Consider the following 22,490-nt stretch of genomic DNA (forward strand, 5'->3'; position numbering starts at 1 on the left):
TGTGGCCTTGGGCAGATTACCTTACATCTCTGAGTCTCAGGTTCTTTGTCTTTAAAAGGGTAGCTCACAGGGTTTGGGAAGGGTTACGTGAGATAATATACATGAAGCCCTAGATGCTGGGCTGGTACCTAGGAAATGCTTCTGAAATGTCAGCTACTATTCTGACCAATGGAAGACCCTCCCCCCTCATTCCCACCCCCTGATATCTGAAAAATGCCTCCTCTAGACTAGAGGGCACCCTGTCCAAACCGCTGCTTCTAGCCGGGCTGTGTCTCTTTTCTTCACAGGTCAGGGAAGAGTTATCAGAAACGGTTTATCACCTGCTCCATGCCAGTTGCATCTTTGCTCATCAACTTATTGAAATCTCACAAGAGCCCTAAAATGTAGAGATGGTTTCTACTGTTTCCCAGTGTTAAAACTGAGATTGATGAATCTAACATGTTGCCAAGGCTACACAAAGATTCCCCAAGCCAGAGGTGCTCCATCCTCATCTGCCCACCCCCAATACCAGGGCTTCCGAGGTGTTCCACATTTGTTCTTTAAGTCGACTTAAAAATAACCTTCATGGATTTCTCCTTTTTAGAAATTTGTACTTAATCATTGCAGAAAGTTTAACAAATACACATATAACAGCCATCCAAACCCCAACCTTCACAGATAACCACTGCTAAAATTTTTATATGTGATATGCTAGAGATAGGTAGATAGATAGATAGATAGACAGAAATTTCCTATTTTATAAAGCCTTCTTTTTTCCACTTCTAGGAATATTTCTGAGAAATGATATGAAATATGTACAGGGTTACCCACATCCTTAATCCATGTCCCATTGCTTCCTAGCTTCCTAGACTTTGCTTCAATAATTATTACATCTCTTTTGCATATTTAATCTCTCCATTTTAATTACAACTACTAGGACCTGTTTCCCCCTTCAGGGTCATAGGCCAACTAACATAAGAATAAAGAAGGAAGTTACTGATTAGCTAGAAAACAATCTCAACAGTCCTAGGAGATTTCTTCAGCTTTAGTTTTCTTGACGCCATGGAGTCAGGTCTCCAGCCAAGCCTGACTCAGCCTATGGCATTCTAAATAGGAATAACCATGCCCCTTGGCATTCCAGCTGAAACTTCAAATATCTCAAATTGTAGGTATAATTATTAACTGATAGGGAGAAAAAGACTTTCCTCCCTTTCCCTCACTTGCAGAGAGCTGGGACCGAGTCTAAGGTCTCAGTCCTGTTTGCTTAACAGAGGCTCTCTATTGCAAGGAGCCAGCAAGGACAGGAAGGATGCAAAGCCATCAGGCAGAGACCTGCACTGCAAAGCCATTCTCCATGAAGCCCCAGCAAGTGGGAAGGGGTCAAGGATGCATCAGTTCTCTTATGATTAACATCAGCCCTCATTGGGTGATTAATATTATAACTCATAACTCTCCACTGGCTTCTCAAAAAGATAAAACCCTCTGTACTGTACTTGCTTTGCTGTTTGCCACTCCTAAAACTGTTCACATGGGCCCCAAGCCTGGCACAATATGGTCCATGCCCACCTCACATTCCTCTGTCCCTTATTCACCATGTCCCAGCCTCCAGATGTACTGGGGGGCTTTCTGTCATCTCCTAGATGCAGATGTCACCTCCCAGAGCAGGCCTCTTTTCTTCTCACCGCAGAGTCCTTGGAGAGGCTGTTCCTTCCCTCTGCCCTCACTCTCCACCTGGCCATCCCCTTCCCGGCCTTCTGGACTGCTACAGAGAAGCCCTGCAGTTACGGCTAGGTCTTTCTGTTTAAGTTCCTATGACATCCCCTACCTTTCCTTTGTTTTTCCTTCACTTTGCTCAGTTGTAATTCAGAGATCATTCGCTTAATCTCTACCTTCACCCCAGGACACACATCACCCCTGTTCCCATTGGATTGGCCAACACCAGTCACATGATCATACCTAACTTCAAAGGAGCAGGAAATGCCTGGAAGGAGAACCAAAAATAGTTTGTGATGAGCACCAGTGACCATTGCAATATAATGTTTTGTCTGAAAAAACTTTGATTCCACAAAAACATCACAACAAACACAACTAGACCCATCGCACTACAAAACACCGATTGCACTGGGCCAGACTTAACTAGGACCAGCTTCACAATGAAATAAATGGCATCTACTTACATTATCCTACTCAAAATGTAATGTTTTTAACCAAAACATTAAAATTATAATAGCAATCCATACATATAGCTTAAAAAATATTTCAAATGGTAACAAAGCTGTAAAGTGAAAAAGAAAGTGTGCCTTCTCCTGCAGTGTCCCCACCCCGTAATCCCGTAGAATTGACCGCTATAGACAGAATTTATCAGGCCTCGAGATGAAGGTGGGGGGCCTGGGAAGGCTTCACAGAGAAGGCACATGCAGAAGCTGTTTGGGTTTCTTATATTTGAGACTTAATTTTCAAAGACTTCTATGATCCAACTTAAGCTTTACTGTAAGCCACTTTGAGACTTATGTCTAATGATGAGAAATACTGTTTCTCTCAGAAAGGCTGGGAATTCCAAGCCACAGCTCCAATCTGGGAAGTTTCATCAAAGCATCGCTCCAAGCTTAGCAGTTGCCACCCACCACTCAGATTAAATAGCTTCAGAGCCCTGTGACCCACTAATGCATATTCACAAACTAACTCAGCTAATTAACCCTGGCTCCTTCATCCTCTTAATCTACAAAAGCCTTCCCGTTGGCCAACCCTGGCTAATGGAGTGTTATGTGGGCTCTTTGTAGGTTGCACCCCTCTCATAGCCAAGCAAAGACACCTATTAGAAAGCTGAGGCCCCTGCACTAAAGTGAGGAGGGGACTTCACTGAGTGCCTTCTACAAGTCAGGCGCTTTCTGTGCAGTGGTTCCTCTGATTCCAACAGCCTGGGAGATGGGTGGTACTGTGCCCATTTTACTGTGAGTCTCAGAATACAGAACTTGCTCAGGCTTGTCCACTATGAAGCTGCAGGGCTGGGATTCAGACCTGACTATTTTGGCTGCAAAGCTTACCATTATTCCCCACTTACTGATGCCTAATTGGGTTGCCGCCTTCCCCGACCACCCTGTATAAAATAGTGCCTCCCGTGACCCATTTCTCTAGTCTTGTAACCCTGTGTTATCGTCATTCACAGGACACATCACCACCTCTGTTCACTTCTTTATCCCCAGTGCCTGGAAGAGTGACTGGCATCTAGTAGGCACTCAGTAATTATTTGTTGAAGGAGTAAATAGTGCTGTGAAAAAAATACTGGATTGCCAGAAGGACTGACCTGAGTTCAATCTTGCTCTGCCAGGAATCCAGTGTGTGACCTTGGACAAGTCCGGTTCCCTCTCTGGGCCCCGGGAGCCATATCTGTGAAGTTAGAGGGCAGGATCAGTGTACCTCTCTGTAACTCATATGCTCTGGGACTTCTACAACTTGTCACCCATAGTGAAGGCTACCCTCATACTCAGAAACAGGAAACAAAATTAGAAATGCTAAATGGATGGCAGAGTTTGAGGCAGGGGAAGTTATGGGGAGAAAAAGGCTGAAGCCACTTGGTGTCTTCCATCCTGCCACAGACTGGGCTCTGTAAATCCTCAAGTGCAGAAAGTGTGAGAAGCTTGGGTAGAGGAATGTAGCCCCTGATTTGCTGAGACAGAGGAACAAACACAAAGACACAGGAGTGGGCCCAGGGGAGACCCATAGGGTGGTCCTTTATGCCAGTAAGTATCTGACTGTCAATCAGATGATGAGATTAGTCTTCGCACTTCTACTCACCATCTTGATAACCTCAGGGATGTCTCATAAGATCTCTGGTTCCATTTCTCTTAAAAAAAGGGAATAATAATATTTTCTCTGAACCTCAGTTTTCTCCTCTGTAAAATGAAAATAATATAACACGTATCTCACAGGAGCTAAGCGATGTGAAGAGTGCTCTGTAAAATAGAAGGCTGAAATGTACTGAAACAGAACCTGTATGTCAACCCCATTCTTGATGCATGTGATGTTAGCAGCACAGAAGCATCATCTAAGGACACAGCCTGAATCTGCACAAAGGTCCTCTCTAATCACAGGGCACCCTTTTTTTCTCCATGTTGCCTGGAACCCCAAAAATGAAATTCGGTCACCTTTCTAGAATATCACAAAACACACAAAAGTCACTTGGAAAAACATGGTATGGGGTAGGAGAGAGGGGCTGTTAAACAGGACCACAGACTCAGGCAGTTAATGTAAATGAATGATGATAGATAACAACCCTCCCTTGGTCTTAGTGTTGGAGAGGTAATAGGGAGTAGTAGGGTCTGCGGTTTACTAGAGTACACTTGCTCTGTCTAGAGCGAGCAGCTTCTCCTCCACTCCAGCCAGTTGTGCTATGGGATAATGCAGGCCTGCAGAGCTGTAACTTCAGATTTCTAGAGAGAAGCCAAAATCCATATTTTATGTGAAATAAATGTTGGCAAAATTCACATTTAAAAGGAGTGAGATAACAACTGTACCCTGGGAACTGCCAGATTGTGATTTCTGAACTAAACTGTCAAATGATGGAATTAGCCACTAAATTAGCCAGCTGCTTTCCAGATAGTCTCTTGGCTGCTGTCTTGGGACTCTTAATGTAATTCCCATTCAGCTCCTAATAGCTCTACACACTTTTAGCAAATAATGAGCCCTTACTATTCACCTACTATATGCAAAGCAGATACTAGACATCATATAGTAGGATACTAAAAACAAAACAAAAATAAGGACAAGACATAGTCTCCCTACCCCCACTCCACCTCACCTCACTCCTGTAAATGTAAACTGCAACACCCAAAGGTAGATTCTGATAGCTACTGGGTGATTGTTCAGAGATAAGAAGTGCTTCAGGAGTTTGGACAGACCGAGAGCTTTCCATGTGGTGGGTTTTGGGAGCTGCCCGGAGGAGATGGCTCTTAGGTTTCAAGGGTGCCTGGGATTGCGATCAGCTGATCACATGCTTTGGCAGAGATGGGGGTCCACATACCAGTAGAATCTGCAGCTATTGCAAAAGATCCATGCCGTGTAGTTGTGGGGAATTGTTCTGGAAAGCTAAACTGGGCCCCCAGGAGAGACTCTTCAACGCCAGCTGGGGAATCTGGGCTTTATCCTGAAGATTCAGCAGAGAGGTGGTGGGTTGTACTGGGGTGAATTTGATGGAGAGGGACCCCCTTATCCTGCTTTCTCGAGGATGAGAAGTCTGGGGGTAGGCTCCAGGGGCCCCTCCAGTTTCGACTCTTCACCTCTTGTGTTTTATTTCAGTCCACACAGAATAAACAAGCAGGACGGAGCTTCCCCAGACAGTCTCATGCAGGCTGTGCTTAAGTGGGGCTGTGCAGGGGGTAGGGGTGGGGCTGTGGGGTGGAGGAGGCCTTCGTGGTAATGACCTGGATCCTGAAACAATTCAGAGAGGCAGCAGGGCTTTTTTAACAGGCAGTCTTTCCTTTTTTTTAACGATGGTTTCATTTTACATTTTTATTGGCCCTGCACTGATTGTTCTCGGGCTCTCTGATGGGATATGAGATGTACTGACATTTATAGAAATCAAAACATTAATAAATCACGAAGTTCATAACGTCTGATTTGCTTCTAAATGAGACAGAACTATTATCACCATAAAGTTGCACATAAAATAGGCCCAATTGTGATGTACTGTGTAGTCTAATCAAAGGCATTTGAGTGAATAACCTTTCCACCAAAGAAGGAAACAATCAAAGCTGAATAACTTCATTAATAATTCAAGGTGTGTCTGCCAAGTCTTCATTTATTAAGTGCACGGTTAACAGGCTTCCGAGCTGAGTCCTGGAGATGACACCTTGCCACCTTCTCCCTGCCTCTGGGCAGGCAGGCAGACATTCTCAGACAACCTGGCTGCAGTCCTTGCATCTGGCAGCTCCTGTTCCAGTTGAGGGTAACATCCAATTCCCTTCTCCAGCTACGAAATGGACCATAGCAAGGCACACTGTGTCTGTATTATTAAGGGCAGAGGGCATAGAGCCATGTAATAACTCTAAGGGAGAAGAGGCAGGAAATTTTCTCAATGACCGGCAGTTATTATGTCTATTTGCTAACAGCGCAGGCCCTGCATTTCTGGTGTCCACCACCCACAGAAACTCTGCCCTGTTTCCTGGCTGTCTGCAGACCGAGATGCTTAACAGCTCTTTCATCCAGAGTCTTGTGTTTGCTTATGTCCATTGCAGTTAATATAGAATGATAATATTCGCTTTAGCTAGTTAACGTCCAACCTGAACTGGCAACTGGGTGCCTATCTGACAGAGTAAATCACAGAACAAGAAAATTTTCCTATATCGAAGAGAAGCACACGTAATTAACTAGATCCATCAGAAAAGTTGTAATCATGACCTAGAAAGTGTCTAACAGACAGGATTATTGGATTCTGCTGTTGAGAATGACCCTTAAAATCACAATCTTAATACACTAGAAGGCGGGAATAACATTTTTGTGCACCTGCTGTATGCAGAGAGCACTTTATATATCTTATCTCTTTAGATTCGCAGCTACAAGATGGGTATGATTATAACTCAAATTAGTCTAATGACCACATACCTCCTAGGGACAGTGAGATGATTAGATCAATTCTAAAACTATTAGCGTGCTCTCTGAGCTCACCAAGTAAGACAGGCACTTACTATGAGGATGCATTAATACTGAATTCCAGAGAAAGCTCACTTGGCCAGTCTCCATTATTTCCCTGCTTGTGATTATTCTATATGGCATACAGGAGTTTATTTTTCCACTAACAAAGAAAGGGTTTATTTGGTTGGGTTACAGGGGCTAAACCTACTCTGTGAAATTGAGTATTTCACGAATATTGAACGGGTTTTCAGGTCTTTAGTACACGAATTTGGGATAGTTGAGCGTAAGACAGCTCTTCTAAAATAGTAGCTAGAATGTGATGGAGTCAGGTCATACTGGTGAATCATGGGTTTCACTTCCCAAATCCATATTCAGTGACTTCATGTTGATAGTCTGAACTAGGCTATGATGGGAATATTTGCACCAAGGATATTGGAAAATTGTGTCAAGCAGGCTTCTCCCCCACTCCCCCAAGAGCCAGTTGTTAAACACTTACCAGCGCATCAAAGCAAGCCCTCTGCTTGGAAACCGTCACTCAGGAAGTTGTCAAGTTATCTGGGTGGCAGTTAACTACTCTTCAAAAAGCAGACTGAAAGACTGACACCTTAGCCTGACCTTGATCCAATGACTTTCCATGAATGAGAAAATTCTATGCCAACTTGAGATAAATCTTATTCACATGGCAATTTTACTTTTCCTTTGAGTAATTCCTTCAGCCTCTCTCTGTACCTTCATTTTTCCATCTTAATACTAAAAGCATCTAGACACTGTTTTTTCCTCTTCCTCATTTGCAATAAATCATTTTAGCCTCCCAGTCAAGAGAAGTAACAAAATCCCACCCATGTAATCCTCTGATTTCCTGCAGAAATATTCTAGAACCACTCATCCTGTGTAGTATGCCCTCTGTCCCCAAAGCAGGGCAGCCACTGCTCATTAACTGACAGTCCCCATGTGCTGGAACTTCCGAGCAATGTCCAGCTGAGACCAAAGGAGACATGGTGGGAGGTTTCCCCACTACTTCCTGAATACTAGCTGGTGGCAGGATATAACTACTTCCCCCCTAGAGCTGTAGAAACTGCTGGAGCTACCTAAATAAATCATCAAAAGTTTCATCCTGGGACACTTTTTCCAGACAAAGAGGTCCACTTACAACATTATATAGAGATTTTCGCTTGTGTCTGAGACACTGCAGTGAACCTGACATTTATTTCTACTCTGCAGCCTGGTCGGGGGCTTAGCTGGACAGAAGTGTTTGCTTTGGAGATGAGGGGACACAAGAGTCCCTAATAGATGTAGCCTTGCTCCTTGTCCTGAAATACCGTTTAGGGCTCCTTCTTCCTGCCAACCCTGGGATGCAGGTGACTTACTTCTTTCCCAGGAGTTTCTTTGTTTTCTCATTCTTGGTGAAAACTGTGTGAATGTTACACTGCCACACAATCAAAAGAACGGTGACTTACATCACAATCTGTGTAGTGATTTTGTGGACTTTTAATAATTGCGTTACATTCCTGACAATTTCTACCACTACCACCACCCCCAAGAAGTGCAAGGTGCATCTGACATGCCCCTTCCACACACCCAGCGTGCTGATCTGAAGGCCACCCTCAAAAACACCCCCATTTGAGGAGAAAGGTCAGAGAACTGAAATACTTTCTCTCTGTCTCTCTCTCTCTATATATATGTACATATATACATACACACACACATATATACATATATATATTTCAAGTAAATATATATATATATTTTTTTTTTTTTTTGCTGTACGCGGGCCTATCACTGTTGTGGCCTCTCCCGTTGCGGAGCACAGGCTCCGGACACGCAGGCTCAGCGGCCATGGCTCACGGGCCCAGCCGCTCCGCGGCATGTGGGATCCTCCCAGATCGGGGCACGAACCCGTGGCCCCTGCATCGGCAGGCAGACTCTCAACCACTGCGCCACCAGGGAAGCCCTATATATATATTTTTGAGACATTTCATCTGGAAAACCTCCCATCTGATGGAAGTAGCAATACTCAAATATTATTTTTGGTAGGACTCTGTTTTTTTCAGAACATTTTCAGGACTAAGGTGTAAATGAATGAGAAACATATAAATTCAGTTTTGTTTAAAAGGGTCAGGAGGGTTTCAAGATTAAGAGAACCAATGCTTGGAGCAAAACATGATTTGAGTTTTATTGAACCAAGAAGACTGAAAAAAATGTCTGGAACACTCAGAAAAATCTTTATCAAGGCTCAGCACTCCTGGGACTCATCGTTAAGTTTATAAAATTCAGAGCTGATGAGTTGTGTGCTGTGTGTGTCTGCTTGAGCTTATGACTCACCTCTAAGCCTTGGCTGTAAGAATCTCAGCTTCCAGGATTATCCTTAAGGGTCCAAACGGAGCTTATTTCCCCCTCTGCTCCACACAGACACCAACAAGGATCTTCACCCCTGATTACCTTGGGGTAATTTGTCAATCAAAAGATGGTGTTAAAGTTGCCCAGAATAAACCAACAAACTATATATAGGGGAGAGTAAAAAATTACATTTTCAAATGCCAGCATGCTATCACTAATATAGTCTCCAATGTAACGAACATAGTTTAGGCAACATTAAAAATGAATCTCTGGAAACACGAAAAATATGATAAAAGAGATAGCACAGCATTCAATTTCATGCACACTGTCACATAAATTATTTGCAGCTCGAGTATGTTATGCTCTTTTAAATTTCCCTCTGGGTACAGTTTTAATGGCATCCTACAAGTTTCAATATGTCATATTTTCATTGTCATTTACTTCAAAATACTTTCTGATTTCCATGAGATTTCTTCTTTGATACATGGGACACTTAGGAATTAGAACCATGTTGCTTGATTTCCAAACATTTGGAGATTTCCTTGTTTTCTTTTTACTCTTGATTTCTTGTTTAATTTCCCTTTGGACAGAAAACATTCTGAATAATTTCAGTTCTTTGAGCTTTTTTGAGATTGGCTTTAGGAGCCAGGAAACGATCAATTTTGGTAAGTGTTCTATGTGCACTTGGAAAGGGTGTGTATTCTATGATTGTTGGGTAAAGAGATCTACATGTGTCAGTGAGGCCAAGTTTGTTCATTGCGTTGCTCATATCTTCTATACGCTTATTGATCTTTTGTTTTATCAGTTTCTGAGACAGGTGTTTTAAAATCTCCAATTCTGATTATGAATTTGCTATTTCTCCTTTTGGGTCTGTTAGCCTTTGCTTTATATGTATTTTCAAGTTATTCTTTTTTTTTTTTTAATTTTTAAAATTTATTTATTTATTTATTTTTGGCTGTGTTGGGTCTTCGTTTCTGTGCGAGGACTTTCTATAGTTGCGGCAAGTGGGGGCCACTCTTCATCGCGGTGCGCGGGCCTCTCACTATCGCGGCCTCTCTTGTTGCGGAGCACAGGCTCCAGACGCGCAGGCTCAGTAGTTGTGGCTCATGGGCCTACTTGCTCCGCGGCATGTGGGATCTTCCCAGACCAGGGCTCGAACCCGTGTCCCCTGCATCGGCAGGCAGATTCTCAACCACTGCGCCACCAGGGAAGCCCTCAAGCCATTCTTATTGCATACTAATTTAGAATTTTGTTATGTCTTCCTAGTGAATGGCCCCTTTCATTATGAAAACTCCCTCTTTCTCTCCAGCAAAGCTTCTTGCCTTAAAGTTTATTTTAGCTGATGTTAAAATAGCCATGACAGGATTTCTTGATTCGTATTTGCATGCTGTATCCTTTTACATTCTTTTAGTTTTGCCTTTGCTGTGTCTTTATGCTTGCAAGCAGCATTTAGTCAAGGTTTGGTTATAACTTGAAGATTGCTCTCTTGTATGGAAGATTTTCTATTTGTTTTTGTACTTCAGCAGTTGTACTGTGATGTTCTTAGTGTGGTTTTTCTTTGTGATTATCTCCTTGAGGTTTGTAGTCTTCTTGAATCTGTGGCTTGATTTATTACATCCATTTTTAAAATTCTCATTTATTTATCTCTTCAAATATTGCTTCAGCATCATTCTTTATCTCCTTTGTTTTTGGAACTCCAATTATACCTAAGTTAGAATTTTTCATCATGTCTTATGCTCTTATCTGTACTTCCCATTTTTTTCTCTCTTGTGCATCAATCAGCAAGTATATTTTTCTCTCAACCTATCTACCAAATCATTAATTTTCTCTTCATCTGTGCATAACCTACTGATAAATTGGTCTATTTAGTTGTTGATTTTGTATAATACACTTTTCAGTTCTAGAATTTTAAACTTACTTTCTTGTATATATTCTGGTCCTCTGGTAGAATTCTTCACCTTTTTAATCTATTTTCTTGAGCATCTTTCATTATTATTTTAAAGCCCATGCTTGATTGGTCCAATATCTAAATCCCATAAATCTATTACTACATTGGTATATTCTATCTTTTTCTTTTGGTCCTGTCTCTTAATATGCCTGGCAAGTTTTCAATGAAAAGTGGACATTAGAATAAAAAATCTGTAAACTACCTAGCTGAGCCTTCAACTTCTAGGAGGTAACAGAGTAGGGGCAGATAAACTTAATCCAAACAGGGGCTGAGCTATCTTGAGGCTGGATTTCAATCTTTGTAAGGCCTGATCTATTTCTAACTTGTTCTTGCTCCTAGTATGTAATCCTTTAGGGGTCAAACTGAAAGCCTGGGTGTTTACCAGGAACCCTCCTCCTAGGAAGACCCAGAACTCCAGCACTTAACTCCCAACACTGTGAGCCTGCCCGAAGCTCTGTTTGGCCGTGGCTTTTGCTCAGTTTCTCTTGACCTGTGTCACTTAGGCATTAGCAAAAGCCTTGAGGGAATAAGCAGCTAGAGCTACCAGGCTCATTTCTCTGTGGCCCCTCCAGTCTGGGCCCCTCAAGTCCTGAATGTCTTTGTGGCACTGATCCAATTTTTGTCTTCCCAGATTGCTGAGAGTTCTGCTCACATTCTTTGCTTAGCAGACCATTTTTGCTCAGTTTCTCAATCTCATTACCCATGCCACTTTAAACGCACTTGAGTTAAAAAGCAGCATTGATTGTCAGACTCACTTTAATGAGTTTTTCTTCCCTCCAGAATCATGGCTTCTAAAGTTCAGGCTATCTTGGTAGCTCTCCAAACAGACGTGATTTTCTTAATCCTCCTTTTCTAGCTTTTCTCAGTGGAAGGTCAGCTCTGCTACAAGAAAGTTTACAATTCCAGGGCCTTTTCGGCTTCTGTGCCTTTTCATATGCTGTTCCTTTGTCCCTCTTCCTTCAAGACTCAAATACATTATCACCTCCCCTTGAAATCTTCCCTGCGGCCCCTTCTAGTCTCCTCCATCCAAGTGGCATTAGTTAAGGAGCTTCCTCCTCTTGGCTCCCAGTGTCTTAGCCATATCCACACTGCTTGGAATGATTTGCCAATGAAGAATTCCAGACCAGCAATTCACAATATTCTACAAACAGGAATATTATATTTGGCCCATGCTGTATGTATAAATGTTAAATTCATGGATAACAGCTAGGAATCAGGACACAAATCATCTTTTAATAGTAGCATCTCTTGAAAAATCTGAAGATCTGGACTCACCAGGCTTAAATTCTACGTGACAACAACTGGCTGCATAACAGCTATTTCCCTTTCATGGGGCAATGGCTCGCCAGTTCTCAGTCCCCACCACTCTCTATGGCTGTACATACATCATCCAATTCATCTAAATTACCTACCAACTAATATTGGCATTTGAGTTTGTAATTCTTGGTCTATGTGTGTGCCCTACCCATCAGTCTAAGAACTCCATATGAACAGACATTATATCTTTTCATCTGTCTCCCAATACCTGTCACATTCCTGGCATGCCAGAGAAGCTCAGTCCATAGTTTTAGACATATCTCTGCAAGAATGCTGCTACCCTAGCATTTTTAGAGCAGTAAAACTATTCTGTAGGATACTATAATGGTGGATACATGGCATTAGACATTTGTCAAAACCTATAGAACTATACCACACAAAGAGTGAACTCAAATGTAAACTATGGGCTTTAATTAAAAATAATATATCAATCCTGGTTTTTCAATTGTAACAAATATACCACACCAATGCAAGATGTTAAAATAGGGGACACTGTGAGGGTGGGGTACATGAGAACTCTCTATTTTCTGTGCAATTTTTCTATAAACTTAAAACCGTTCTGAAAATAACCTCTACTAGTAGGGCTTCCCTGGTGGCGCAGTGGTTGAGAGTCCGCCTGCTGATGCAGGGGATGCGGGTTCGTGCTCCGGTCAGGGAAGATCCCACATGCTGCGGAGCGGCTGGGCCCGTGAGCCATGGCCGCTGAGCCTGCGCGTCCGGAGCCTGTGGTCCGCAATGGGAGAGGCCACAACAGTGAGAGGCCCACATACCGCAAAAAAAAAACCAAAAAAAAAAACCTCTACTAGAAAAACAAATAAATACAAATGCTACCTATCAGAGTGATAAAAGGCGGCAACTAAATCCAGCAAAATAAGTTTCTCCCATGGGATTCAGGTCAGGAGACGAGAGCAGAAATACTTACCAAAGGACACCCACCTATACCACCACATTTAGGGGCAGCAGGAAAATAAGGCTTTCCTGCCTGGGGCTGTGGGTAAGGAGTGACTAAGACACACTTAAAGTGGTGGCTGGTCTGCCATATGCACTCTTGGTCAGGGATACTGGAAAGACAGGAGGAAGTTCACATAATAGCCTACAGAGGAAACTAGGCTGACCCCCAAATCGGTCCAAAAAGGCCAGCAGGAGAGCAGCAAATAGAGCCTGTTTCCCACTCTCTGGGACCTGGATCCACCCTACTTCACCGTGCAATGGAGGATTTTCCAGGTCTGATGTTTTTCCTTATGTTTTACATTCTGTGTAATAGGGGATTTTGCCTTCAACCGCCCTGCCCACTCATCCGAATGTGCTAATTCATTTTTTCAGTAGCCCTTTTTCCCCTTCTGCATCTGTGTTACTTATCAAGCTTGAGAAGGAAAGAGAGAAGCAAAGACTTGTAGATTGTAAGCTCCATGAGAGCAGGGAACAGGGTTGTTTCATTCACTGAGATGCACGTAGTAGGTACTTCATTGATAGTTGTTGAGTGAGTGAATAAAGAATCCTGCAAGAATGCAGTTTCAAATCACAAAGTGGCAGAGCGTGGCAATGGGGCCTCCGTTGTGGAGGCTTATCTTACAAGCCACTCTTCAATCAAACATGCAGGTATTTCCAAGGCCCATCCACATCCGTTCATCCTCTGCCCCATGCCATCCCACCTCTCTTCGGGCTGCATGGCTGCGGGCATGCTCAAGGAGCTCCCTGCTGGGAGCCGTGGGCACCGCAAGGTGACCCGTTGCTCTTACCTGTTCTGACCATGGGAGAAGGTCAGTCCCAGCTCTGCTAACAAGAGACTTCTTCGCATATGTCAAGCTGGATGGCGACCTGGACACCCTCAGAGCAGACCTTCCATGGAAACTAAAAGCGTGTTTTGCTTGTTTGATGAGTGGTTTTGGTAAAATGTTTTCTTACTGTTTCCTAGACATCGCCTGGTGGTATTACCAGTATCAGAGAGGTAAAAAAGTGTAAACTAACTTGACTACCTTGCTCACATTACTTTCAGCGGGAGAGCTTCTTCATCAAGTATATATTTTGTAATTAGTCTTCTCACTGACCAACTTTCTGGGCCCCTTAACAACAAACCCCACCTAAACAGAAAGAGTTGGAAACATTCTTTTAGAGACAAGTTACAGGAAAAATTTTGCTCCCCTTAAGAAACTGATATGTTTTTCTCTCACAGACAATAAGATATATGTAAAATCTCAGAGCCAATTTGTGTCTCAAGTGTAGGAACTGCTTAGAACAAATGACCTGGATTTCTATGTTCTCTTTTTCCCCCGGGGTCTCAACCTCCTCATCTAATCAATATTTTCTGAGGCAGTTTTTCCTATTACCTTATCTCTTTTTATTTTATTATATGTATTTCATATAATCAGCTTCAAGTCCTTTGTGAAACAAAGCAGAATGTGTTTAAATAAACAAACGGTGAGGGAGAGAGAGGCGGTAGCCTGGGTGATGTGAGGTAGGAGAATGGTAGTGGGTGGAAGGGCAAGTAGGTATCGATCAGGAGCCCAAAACTCAGACGCCTGCAGGACCAAGCAGGGAACACAAGTGAAGTAAGTGAGCCAGGGGTGAACAGAGGGCACACTAGAGGCTTTCACTGCTCAGAGGGATCAGCCCCTGCTCAGCACTGATAAGCTGTTACCTTGTGAGAAGGTGAGACCAAAGTTGTCAGAGAATCCCATTTTCAAAGAGAAATCAGAAATCCAAACTTGTGCATGAATCTCTCAACTTTAAATGTTGGAAATTCCAAACAAAATTAAAACACATTTTATGGGCCAAACAAAACCTATCTTTGGACTGGTTCATGCCAATGACCAACACATTTTGTAACCTCAAAACTAAATGGGTGGTTACACAATCCAATCCAGAGGCCCCATGATGGAGAAAATATTTTCCAGTACAGGAAGAAGGAGATGGTCACAGCCATGGTCTTTGGTTGTGTAATGGTTATGGACCTAACAGAGGAGACCCTCAGCAGAGAGAAGACCAAAGACTTGGGCCGTCCTGTTGCTCATAGTCTAAGGGCCTCACTTGTACACGGGCACAGAGCTTGTCAAGAGCAGAACTACTGCAAGGATGGTTACAATCAATTTGCAGTTTTGTGCTCGAGGGAAGCAGAAGCCATTGTAGAGGCACATGGAAGCCAGATCTATAAAACAGGCCCTGGACTGGCTGGATTTGAGGTCCAGTCCTGTCACCAGCTGGCTCTGTCACCTAGGACTCAGGCAAAGCCAGTTAGTGACAGAGTGTGGAAGACATCTCCCGTGCTAGAAGTCCTCAACATGGGCTCCATGTGTTTGAAAGATACAGGAACTCATGGAAAGTACAGGCAAAATGCCATGGTTAGGTGCATTTTCTTTTTCTAAGAGGGCCTATTGCTTTCATCCACACTCAGAAGAGTCTGTGACCCCAAAACATTAAGGTCCACATAATCTGAATCATCTCCTCCAAACTCTCCTTCAGTCTGGGAATTACCTGTGTAGCATCCTCTACAGTTGGTTATTCTAGCTTGCTTTAACTGCCCCCAGTGATAGATTGTTCGTCACTTTTTAAGGTACTTATAGTTAGAAAACTCTTGATCTGTTAGGACCCCCATCTTTCTAATATTCTGATGGAGAGGGTAATGTTCTCCCACTTCCCACCACACACAAAGTTTTAGTGGGACAACGGGCATGAAAACATTTTACAGAGCAAAAGTAGTTTACAAACAAAAGGTATTCTGTTTGTAAGCAAAAGTAGTTTACAAACAAAAGGTATTCTGATTTACTCTTGTTAGGTAGTGATCACCATTGTATTAGATCTCTGGGTTAATTTTTATCTTTATCATCCAAACTCAACCTGACTTAGTAACTGGCTCAACATTATTTTTAATAATAAAAATAATAATAACAAGCAACACTTGGCCTCAGAAACTCTTAACAAACCTCAGAAGAAACTGTCAAGGAGGCTCGCATCTGTTAATTCTGTTTCCTCTTCCTCCAACCAGAGAGCTGGGCCACACCCCCCTTCCCTTAGTGGGACCGCCTGGATAGCACTCAGAGGCTCCCTGGGGGAAAGCAAGGATTTTAAAACCTCCACAGCCCCTTTCAGAGTTTCTTCAGAATATATTTACAGTGGCCAGAACCACGAAGCATACAGAGAAAGAGAAGGGAGAGCTGATGTGAGGGAAAAGAATGCTTAAATTATGCAGAAGCCATTGTAGAGGCACCCATACGGTTGCTACAAGTGTAGGCAAATTAAATTAGTGTTTTCCATTCCCAAATCATGACCATGAGAGTCACAATCAGCACATTTTTATAAAGGAATGATTAAATTTGAGAACAGAGTATATCCCACATTACTGAGGGAAAGTACCATTTCATGAAATGGTACTCTATTTCATGAAACCCTTGCTTCAAAACATTTTATAAAATTTTCCCTTTATGTATACTGGATTGTGATGTCAATTGTAATTCTTACTATGAAACACAGTAAAAAGAAATTCAAGAACCACTGGTTGAAGCCCCTAACACCCACCGTGCGGGCGATTTCCCAGCATCAACATCTTGAATCCCAAATATGTAAATTTCCTTCAGCAACTGATGTACCATAGTCTGACAATTAGAGGGTGATGAAGAAGCAAAACAAAACAAAAGCTTGGCAGTCAATATTCAGATGTTACAGAATCTCTTCGATACAGAAACTGAGCCTGCTGGTCAGACAGTAAACAAACCAGTTCTATCTTAATGAAGTGGTTTTAATATTTGATATATCTATAACCAGTGCATTCTTAAGGAAAGAGACAGTTACCAAGTGCAGTTTCTGAGTCAGAAAGATTCTCTCAAATTTCTGCAAAGAGATTTCCCTGAGCTTGTGAAGAATCTAATCACAGTCAATACTGAAAAAAAAAAAAATCTTTTAAGCTTCTGGATAAGATAAACTCGGAAATGTATACTAGATGCCTTCAAAAATACACCTTTTCTTCCAAAAATACATTTGTGTCTTCCTTATTTACATTTTAATATAACTTTCACCTCTTTTCAGGGTTAAACATCTGTGCATTTTTAAAAATAAAATTGCTATTAAATCTAATGCTAGGAAATTTAAACCAACAACTTGAATTCTAATTTTAAATGAGTTGAAAATATATGTGAGTGTTCTGAATTAGACTTACGTGGGGTTTTTTGTTTGTTTGAGAATGCTGCAGTATTTAAGTAATTGCTACTTAACTTGTTAGCTAGAAACATAACAGTATTTAAAGGCTCTATTCAAATTATAAGGAAATTGGCCACTTCCAGCTGTTTTGCATAAACAGAGTCTTATTTATATTGAATAATCTGCTTTACTCTCTGTAGGATAAGATGATATATATTTCCCAGTATGTAAGAAAGATGACAGTTGGGAATTGTTACCAGGTTCTTCTGTCTCTCCCTTGGAACCTTACCCAAACGTCCATTACCTTAGAGAGGAGATAAAAGATATAAACTCACTTTGACGGATTCCTTTTGCATTGAGATCAGCGTCTCAAAGGAAAAGTGACAATTGCGGAGAGAATCTGATGCAAAAAGACTGACACTGGCTAGGGAAGTGCACACAGTGTAATGCACCTGCTCATCCTGTTCTATCAGATAGAAACTCAGCCTGTCCTCACTCTCCATCATCATGGAGTGATGCCCATCTCATGACTACTCTTGCCAGCCCCTATTTACAGTTGCTCAATACATGGATTTGGTGATACCTGCATGGCAACAATGGGCCAAGAAGGTTAGATGGAGGAAAACACTCACCTTCTGTGATGGTAAAACGTTGTAAGTTACACTTATTTAGATTTTGTGATCCTACAGTAGGAGATGGACAGAGCAATGGGATACTTTAAATGACACTTTCTAAATACCTGGTGCAAAATTATATTGCATTGTATAATAGTATGTGTAGGAGGGATAAACTACTACTTAAAACAACTGTTTTTAGAGCTCTTCAAATACTTCAGAAGCTTTCATTTATATAAAGTAGCTCCCATTTAAGTCATTTTCCTATTATTTAAGGATGTCTGGTAGGTATTACAATACCGGGAAGTGCATTCATATTTTTAAATTAATACTTAACATGCTGTAATTTGTACTTTTTGCCAAATCAAGCTAGTCTTCCTCTAGTTTCCTAAATGGTGAGAGTTTACTCTATGGTTTTTTTATGAATTTGTCTCCCTTTGCTGTTTGGAGGATGTTAGTCAATCTGCTCACTTACCTGTGTCTCTAGAATATTCAGATGGTTCAATGGGCAGCAAACTGAAGATGCAGAGCAGTTATTTTGAAAGAAAAGGAAATGTTTTCATGTGGACTTATCTTTAGCACTTCTGCCCTCATCTCCACTTGGAACACATTTATCTCCAAGGCTGAAGCTCCCTCCCTAGGTGGTATCCGACACAGCTGGAGTAATGGCTGGACCGATGGTAAGACAGAAAGTGACTGAGCGGGGAGGCGGGGTTCAAAGCAGGAAGGTCATCTGCAGTGTGACCCCCCCAGCCCATGAACCTATGTCTCAGGTCGCCACACCACCCTTTTGACAGCCCAGACTGTGGGCTGATGAGTGACCACCAAGGTTAGTTGCTTCAATGCCATCTCCTCTGGTTCCAGATAAGATTGAAGACGAGTTGGAGATGACCATGGTTTGCCATCGGCCTGAGGGACTGGAGCAGCTTGAGGCCCAGACCAACTTCACCAAGAGGGAGCTGCAAGTCCTTTATCGAGGCTTCAAAAATGTAAGACCCACAGGGCCTCTGAAGGCCCAGGCAGGATCTCCCATTTGGGACTAAGCTCTCCCAAATGCCAAAGGGACCCATCAGAGAGATTTTTGCACATGTGTAGTTGTAAAAGGAAGGCCAAATCTATAAAGGAAACAGGAGAGCAAGGTCACCTGGCTAGAGGAAGATGCCAGGCAAGAATGAGGCAGTCTCAGTAGATGGGAAATTGGCCAACAGCCCAGAGACTTCACAGGATGGCACAGCCTTGGCCCAGATACCAGCCTTAGCGTAACCCATTCACACTGTCAATACTGTTAGTGCCCCAGAAATGATGGGATTTAGGTCTGCTGCTAACCGAGCTCACAGACTGAAGTACAAGCCTGATAGCCAATGTATTAATTTACCTCAGTTTCATATATTTAACCTCATGGTAGCCTTGCTGGAAAGGTACTGGTAGCCCCATTTTACAGGTAAGGACACTGAGAATCAGAGACTGACTCACTCCAAGTTACAAAGCTTAGAAGGGGCTGAGCCAGGATCCAAACCCAGGTCTTTCTAATCCCAAAGCCCAGACTCTTTCCACCTCACAGTGCCCGTTCTCTGATGACATCTCATCATTTTGCAAAGCAGCTTCAGTCCTAAGTCCCAGACACTCACCTTGGAGATACGGAGGTGCACAGGTGGTTGCCCGGTCCCCGCCCGCCAGGGATCACAAGGAACCCCAAGGCTCTCAGACAGTCCCGCTAACTCTCCCCCCTTCACACAGGAGTGCCCCAGTGGTATGGTCAACGAAGAAACATTCAAGCAGATCTACGCCCAGTTTTTCCCGCATGGAGGTGAGTCCGATCTTGAAACAGATCCCTCCTGGCTCCCTCTCTTCATCCCCTGGCAGCCTTCCTTCCTCCAAGTTCATACTTCCTTGTTATCTGCCTCCTCCTCAAGGTTGGGGAGAACGAGCAGAATTCCTCCCTTATTGCAGGGTGTGGAATTCACTGAAGCTTTAGCAGAAAAGAGCTCTGAAAATGGACCTTCTCCCAGAGAGGAGAGTGATAAAGCAATATCACAAAATCTCCTAACAGCTCTATAAAGCTGGTATTGTTATCTGCGACCCGGGCAACTACGTCTCAGAGAGGCTAAGCAGCTCACGGAAGATTGCACAGCTAGTGAGTGGCAGACCAGAATTAGATCCCAAAGTGTCTGTCTAAAGCTTTGCCAAGATAGGCCTACCATTGTGCTATACTCCATCCTTTCCTTAAAACAGCTTTCCTTGAAAAAGAACTTTAGTAAATACCAGAGACTATAAAAATAAAGGAGTCCAAAAAGATGCAGGTTGAATAAAATTGTGCTTATAAATCAGGTTAGCAAGTGTGCCAGGCTCACAGCCGCTATGTCATTCTGCCTGACTCCTGCAGGAACCTGCTCTGACCCCACGGGTCTGGGGCATCAGAGGCTCTCCCTGTGGCTTCAATGTGTCACATGCCAACTTACTTCCTGCCCCAGGAGCCTTCTCCTGCAGGACCCCTTCCCCGGGTCCTGATGAAACAGAGATCCAAGTGTCCCAGACACTTCTTGGGCTCCGTTTCTCATGGACCTCTTCAGCAGCCTTCTTAGGTGTGGGACCCAGTACAGGACCACTCTCCCAGCTGGGGGCAGCTTCACCCCATGCAGGCCCCAGAACCGATGTTTGTTGAGTCCTATAGAGCCACTCTTATATTGAGTTTTTACTATGTGGCAGGCTGGTTGATGGTTTTGATGTTATGGCTATATGAAAAGTTTAACATTGTGCAGAGATGGGGAGGTGAAGCTCAGAGAGGTTGTGTTAGATGCCTGGGGTTACACAGCTAGGTAGCTCTCCAAGACCAGGTCTGTCTGCTCCCTAATGGGTGCTCATTCCATGGCATTGTGCTGCCACTCAGAAGAGCATCTTCTCCACACAAGTCCCGTGTCATTCATCCAACAAGAATTATACACATAGAGAGGCAGGAGCGTCTCTCTCTGGGGATGGCTAGACTTAGGAGCAAGGGCCTGTCTCAGCTCTTGCCAGAACTTCCCACCTAAACCCCAGAAAAGCCAAACGGGTCCCAGGTCACAGCAGCAGTTTTTCCCACTCTGTAATCTTCTCCCTTCTATCACCCTAGCATCATTCTCTTCTCTTTCTTACTGTTTTTAAGTGATCTCCCCTCTGCAGGACCCCTGCTCCCATCACCTGCTTTTCCTTCTGTGCCTTGCAGATGCCAGCACGTATGCCCATTACCTCTTCCATGCCTTCGACACCACGCAGACGGGCTCGGTGAAGTTCGAGGTATGCTTGTCTCTGAGAGGCCCCGGGTCCCCATCACTCTTCCTCTAAACCATGGAGATGTTGGGAGGAGTGGACCATCAAATGCTTCAGTCCTTTACCATTTAACAAGGATTTCCTGAAGATAGAAGAAGCAACTGCCCTTACCCTCCAGGAACTCAGGACCTCAGGGACTAACAATAACAGTCTAATCGGTCACATGTACACCGCGCTGACCATGCTGCAATCTCTGTACTTAGTGCTCTGCATGTATTAACTCATTTAATCCTCACAGTAACCGTAACAAGGTAGGGTTCTATTATTTATTATCAGTTTACAGAAGAGGAAATTAAGGCAGAGAGAGATTGAGTTGCTTTCCCAAGTTCAAACAGTAAGTGGTAAAGGAGGGCTTTGAACTCAGGTGGTATGTTTCCAGAGTCCATGTTCTTAGCCACCAGATGATACCACCACTTGTACAATAATTGTAGCCATGCGATAAGGCAACAGTAGGTGTCAGCACACACTGAGCTCCGTTCTTCCTCCAGAAGCTCCTTCCCAAAAATGGGGCAAGGTAGGCAGTGGAAGGGGGGTGGGGCTGTTCACTGAGCTTGGCCACATCCTTCTGGGGACAGAGGACCTGGGAGATACCATTCTGTAAAAGAAGTCACAGAGTCTGACCCAAAGACAGAGCTTCACCCCCCCCCCCCCCGATGGCTTGGTGGTTAATGTCTCTCATGCCTCTTCCACTTCTCAGGACTTTGTAACTGCTCTGTCGATTTTACTGAGAGGAACCGTCCATGAGAAACTAAGGTGGACATTTAATTTGTATGACATCAATAAAGATGGATACATAAACAAAGAGGTAAGTGAGCTGAGGCCAGGGGCATGCGAGAGCTACAGGGAAGGCACCTAATTAGAGAGAAAACAGCCTTAGTCATGAGGATGAAATGGTCCAAATGAGGAGGGATCTGCTTTGGGGCAGAGGTGGTTCCCGACAAAATGAAGGTCACCTTTGACCTCCCCCATTGCCCTACCCTGCCCTGTCCACGGGCACTCAAGAAAGGATTAAGCAGATTCATTCACTCTCACTTATTCAATGCACATTCGAAAGGGGGTATAAATAATTTATTTCAGTGTAGAGTAACTCCTCCCACGGGAATTTGCATTTTAACAGGTTAAAAGCCACACGTTAAAGGTAAAAACTGGAATAGTAGCATTGCAGGCATCACCTAGAAGAGAAAAGGGCGATCTTTGAGGAAGAGGAGATTCCAGTTGAATCATAGCCA

The 22,490-nt window shown here is 43.3% G+C and overlaps 1 protein-coding gene across 5 annotated transcripts in view; it reads left to right on the forward strand.

The window, feature by feature from the left end:
* KCNIP1 (potassium voltage-gated channel interacting protein 1) overlaps positions 1-22,490 on the forward strand; it is a 355,999-nt gene that overhangs the window by 325,543 nt on the left and 7,966 nt on the right. For 2 of the 5 annotated variants that reach the window (XM_060146550.1, XM_060146553.1), the window contains exons 2-6: positions 14,127-14,159; positions 18,820-18,944; positions 19,693-19,762; positions 21,158-21,228; positions 21,959-22,066. In XM_060146550.1, the coding sequence (XP_060002533.1) occupies positions 14,127-14,159; positions 18,820-18,944; positions 19,693-19,762; positions 21,158-21,228; positions 21,959-22,066 (407 nt within the window). Of the gene's footprint in view, positions 1-14,126; positions 14,160-18,819; positions 18,975-19,692; positions 19,763-21,157; positions 21,229-21,958; positions 22,067-22,490 lie in introns of those variants that run through there. The other 3 variants (XM_060146552.1, XM_060146554.1, XM_060146555.1) reach the window with 2 other exon arrangements.

The sequence above is a fragment of the Lagenorhynchus albirostris genome, chromosome 3 (genome assembly GCF_949774975.1).
Source record: "Lagenorhynchus albirostris chromosome 3, mLagAlb1.1, whole genome shotgun sequence".
Taxonomy (NCBI): domain Eukaryota; kingdom Metazoa; phylum Chordata; class Mammalia; order Artiodactyla; family Delphinidae; genus Lagenorhynchus; species Lagenorhynchus albirostris.